The sequence below is a fragment of the Eulemur rufifrons genome, chromosome 30 (genome assembly GCF_041146395.1).
Source record: "Eulemur rufifrons isolate Redbay chromosome 30, OSU_ERuf_1, whole genome shotgun sequence".
In the NCBI taxonomy this organism is placed as follows: Eukaryota; Metazoa; Chordata; class Mammalia; order Primates; family Lemuridae; genus Eulemur; species Eulemur rufifrons.
This window is the reverse complement of record NC_091012.1, coordinates 31045419-31050571: the sequence shown is the minus strand read 5'-3', so window position 1 is coordinate 31050571 and position 5153 is coordinate 31045419. Positions and strand designations below refer to the sequence as shown.

The 5153-nt window shown below is 37.0% G+C and overlaps 1 protein-coding gene across 1 annotated transcript; it reads right to left on the bottom strand.

Moving 5' to 3' along the window:
- Positions 1–2991: 2991 nt before the first annotated feature.
- LOC138378846 (sperm protein associated with the nucleus on the X chromosome N2-like) lies at positions 2992–3506 on the bottom strand. The gene is made up of 2 exons (XM_069464179.1): positions 3426–3506; positions 2992–3243 (listed from the first exon to the last, which is right to left on the bottom strand). Exons 1-2 carry the CDS (start codon positions 3504–3506, stop codon positions 2992–2994), a joined length of 333 nt encoding a protein of 110 aa, XP_069320280.1.
- Between the last annotated feature and the right edge of the window lie 1647 nt (positions 3507–5153).

Sequence of the window (5153 nt, the reverse complement as noted above, 5' to 3'; positions counted from 1 at the left end):
TGCACTTAAGTGTTGATAAGTTAATACCAATTTCAAGCCATCATTATGAACCTGTAAAAAAGAGAGGGCTGAGAATATATGAATGACAAATAAGCACATGTAAAAGATGCTCAACATCATTAGCCATCAGAGAAATTCAAATTAAGACCACAATTAGATATTACTACATACCTATCAGAAAGGATTTTTTTAAATAACAAAACCCAATGACAGTGAGAATGCAAAGAAACTAGATCACTCATGAATTGCTGGTTGGAATGTAAATGATACAGATACATTAGAAAGGTTGGAATTTTCTTATAAAACTAAACATAGCAACTACCATACTACCCAGAAATTACACATCTGAGTAATTATTAAATAGAAATGAAATCTTATGTTCACACAAAATCCTGCATGTGAATGATTATAGCAACTTTCTTTGTAATAGGCAAAAACTAGAAACAATGCAGAAGCCTTTCAACAGGTGGAATGATTAAGCAAACTGTGGTATATTTATACCATGCAATACCACACTCAGGAATATAAATTAATGAACTATTGATACATGCAACAACCTGAATGAATCCCTACAGACTTATGCTGAGAGAAAAAGCCAGTTCCAAAAGTTTGCATACTGAATGATTCCATTTGTATAACATTCTCAAAGTGACAAGATTATTGAGATTAGTGGTTTCTAAGGGTTATTAATTTGAAAGGAAGGGTAAGTAGGTGTGGCTATTAAAGGGCAACTGGAGAGATCCTTGTGGTGTTGAAACTCTACTTTTACTATGGTGGTTGTCACTTGAATTTGGACATATGATAAAATTGTATATAACTAAACACACAAAAATAAGCATATGCAAAACTGATGAACTCTGAATCAGGTAGATAGATTGTATCAATGTGAGTTTCCTGGTTGTGAAGTTGTACTATACTTTTGTAAGATATTACCATTGGAGGAAATTTAATAAAGGTTACACAGGAATCTCTGTATTATTTCTTGCAGTGGGATGCTAACAGGTATATGCAAAGGTGCTTAACATAACTAATAATAAGGGAAAAGCAAATAAAAATGGCAATGAAAAATCACCTCACACCTGTTAGGATAGTTATTATCAAAATGACAAAAAATAACAAATGTTGGCGAGGGTGTGGAGAAAAGGAAACTCTAGTACACTGTTGGTGGGAAGGTAGATTGGTATAGCCATTATGGAAAACAGAATGAAGATTTCTAAAGAAATTAAAAGTATAACTACCATATGACCCAGCAATCCCTCGTCTGCATATTCACACAAAGGAAATTAAATCACCACATTGTAAAGATATCTGCATTCCCAAGTTCACTGCACCATTATTCACAATAGCCAAGATACGGAAACAACCTAAAATGCCCACCAATAGAAAAATGGATTAAAAAATGTGGGATGGATATATATAAATATATATATATAAAAAACAATGGAATACTATTCAGTTTTTAAAAGGATACCCTGACCTTTGCCAAAACATGGGTGGAACTGGAGGCATTAGGCTAAATGAAATAAGCCAGAGAAAGAAAAAGATTGCATGATCTCATAGGTGGAATATTTGAAAAGGGAAGGGCTCAAATACACAGAGATAAAGAATGAAACAGTGGTTACCATGGGTGAGGCAAGGGGCAGACAATGGGGAAATGTAGGTCAAAGGCTACAAAATAGAAGATATGTAGGATTAACAAGTGTAGAGATCAAATGTACAACAGGGGGACTAAAGTTAATAAAATTCTGTTATATTAGGGATTTTGTTAAATAAGCAGATTTTAGCTGCTCTTGTCATACACCAAAGAAAGTAACTATATGAGATGATGTGTTACCCTGCTTCAGTATGGTAACCATTTGATTATCCATATGTGTGCCATAGTGTCATGTTGTAAACCCCAAATATACATAATAAAATTTATTTAAAAAATAAAAAATAAATCTCACTTCTATATACTAACAATGAACATGTGGAAACTGAAATTAAACACATTATACATTTACAGTCACTCCAAAGAAAATGAAATACTAAGATGTAAATCAAACAAAGCATGTACTAGAGAGTGGGTTCAAATATTAAAATTCCAATTATCTTTCTGAAATTTACAAAGTAAAAATATGTACCCCTGTACGCTTGATTCAAAGCAACTCTACCATACCCTCTCTAACAAAAACAGTATTGTATTCAGGGGAATAATACTTAATCACTGACATTATTTAGAAATGCTGGCTTACAGAGGTGATAATAAAAATACAAGCCTTTGTTTTATTCTTGTGCTAAAATTCTCTGTAGACAATGTTCCCTTTTACTGGCTATAACAGATGCAGACCACTCCCACCACCCCACCCTTGGTAGGCTGCTGCTCTATCCTCAGTTTCTTAACAAGAAATTTCCCTCATTAGCTTTGGAACTGTGGCCTTCAAACATTATTATTTTAGTATGTGTATGTGGGGGGAGGGGCAGGTGCTGTTGGTGACTTTCTGTAGTGTGAGTTTTTTGGTCCTTCTGAAGACCTTTCGTTGCTCACAGCATTGGGTGGGTTACAACATACACTCCTATGAGCTATGTGGCCTGGAGGTGATTTTGTTGTCTGCCTTTGGGGAAGAGTGTCATGATCACCCTTACATGTCTCCCCATCTGCCCTTCTCCACATACACACACCCTCCAAGAAACATCAAGTCCTTTTCCTTCTCTCCTGTGAGATAAAATTTTAAGAAGGAAATTTGTCTTCAGTGCTCAGTCTTCCCCCAGTCCTTATTTACAATGTTTGGCTAACTGTCAACCTGTAGGTCCATCCCCCAACCCTACAGGACCTCATGTCCCTCCCTGCTTCTCAAATGCCTACCTCTTCCCTTCCTTTCCTTCCTTCCTATCATTAGAGAACAGGAGGAGATACACGCACACAGACATCTGCCCTTAAAATCTGATTTTATTTTAATCATTGCCATTGGTGTACTATGTATTTGTCAGATTTGGTTTCTCCATTGTTGACTATTTCTCCACAGCCTTTTCTGGAGTCTCCGCAGCCTTTTCTGGAGACTCCACAGGTAGGTCTAGGTCTCTGATCTCTTGGATTGGATTGATGGAGTTCTCTGGGTTCTCTTCTTTATTCTTCAGCTGATTTGGATTTCTTTTCTGAAGCACCCTGTAGTAACAGACTATTGCTGTTGGAATTTTTATTTTCTTCATCTTATTCACATTCTGTCGAAGGGCTAATTTTACCATTATGAGTATCTTTTGAACCTGGGAAGAAAATAGGGAGAGGCCAGAAGGGCATTACTTTGGGGGAAGAGGATGACGACTGGATGGCAAGAGAGAATTTATGAGAATGCATACTGGTTGAGGAAGGGGTTTGTGCCAGAGAAGGACAGGGTAGAGTCGTGGGGTGCAGAAGAAGAGAAGGGTCATGGCTAAGGTAGTCTGACTTTATCACTTTCTTTCTTGTTGTATTGACAGAAGGTCTTTATCTCCTTCTTGCCTTTGGTGATTGGGGTTGGCTGTTCCATGCTTATAGTTGGTTGTTGCGTATCTATGCTAGGCTCCTCTGGTGTGTAGATTTCCTCAGCCATATTGAAGCCTCCCAGTGGTCTATCCCAGGCCTCAGCCCTCACTACATATACCCTCCTAGGGGTAGTGAGAACAACACCAGTAAGCTTTGTTTGGTCATCCAGCACTGCTCCAGCCAATGATAACCCTGAGATGGCTTAGACATCACAAAGCACTACTCTTGACACCTCCATGTGTGGGGGAGGGGCAGAGGATGCCAAGATGCTGTTGTTGTTTCAACACCCCCTAAAGATGCATCACAAATTGACCTGCTACCCCTCCTCATCTCTTCGTCTTCAGTTCTCATGGTTCACATGGAAAGAAGAGAGTCATTTCTTCAAGTCCTTTCCCACAACCCCCTCTATTAAGTGATTCATTGTGTAGTCTCCCAGCCCTAACCATTACCAGTATTTTGGATGCCTTACCTAAAATCCCTACAAGCTAGTGTGGCCACATTTAAGTCTTGGTGGATATCTGAATCATCCCATTTGCCACCTACAATCCTCTCCTATGCACCTTGAAGATAATTTACTTTTTGGCTACTAACAGACAACTTTTCAATCCGCCTTGTTTTCCCCAATGTCCCTATAGTTATCTTCGATTTTCTATTTCCAGTCTGAAATCATGGCCTTCAGCCTGTCAAAACTTCAGTGAATTAACTTTTATTGCTCAGTATCCTAGCCTTGTTTCAAATCAAATGGATTTGTTCATATTAGTACAGGTGGTCCCTGGGTTACAGATGAGATACATTTCTGAGAATGTCTTTAGGTCAGATTTGCATGTAACTCAGATCCATGATGAACAGTGCATATACAGTAGTAATAATAAAATGATGCCAATACTTTAATGGATCATATGTGGTAATAATAATACTGTTTAATACTTTAATAATAATAATACTCCTGTACTGTAATAATAAGTTACAGAACTATTGTGCTTTTTCTTTTAATTTGAACAAACAGAACATAAAAACAAACTCATACCAAAAGTTTAAATAGGAGATAGGAGAAATTTCTACAAAGAATATTAAAGGTTAATACTCACCTAATGTTGCATCAATGCTAGGCTAATAGAAATTTTACACTTATTTTGATCTTCTAACCAATCAATAATAACCTTTCCATTTCAATAATTAATCCACTATGCTGCTTAGTAATAATTGATGTTTTCATGGAGCACTGCCTTTCACATATTCCATTATTCTCATTTTATCCTTTATAATTGTTCTGATAGTTGAGCAACTGAAGACTAATGCTTTCCCAATGAATGATGGCATCTGGTCTTTCTCCAAAAACTTAATTATTTCTACTTTCCTTTCCACTGCAATCACCTTTCTCTTTGCTGCAGGCTCACCTGGCCTTGCTGTGGACTTTTGCTTTGGAGGCATTATCATAAGGGTAAAAACAGACTGACAAAAGTGAATAAAATAGTTAAGATGAAAGTGATAATGTATGTAAGAGACCATATAAACAATGAGATTAGCCACTGGCATAAACATGCTGCCCCAATGAACCACTTAGGCCATGGGCTTTTTTACATGTACAGAATAAACTAGTGCCCAAATTGTTAATTTAATTATATATTATCTTTAAGGGGAGGTTTGAGAT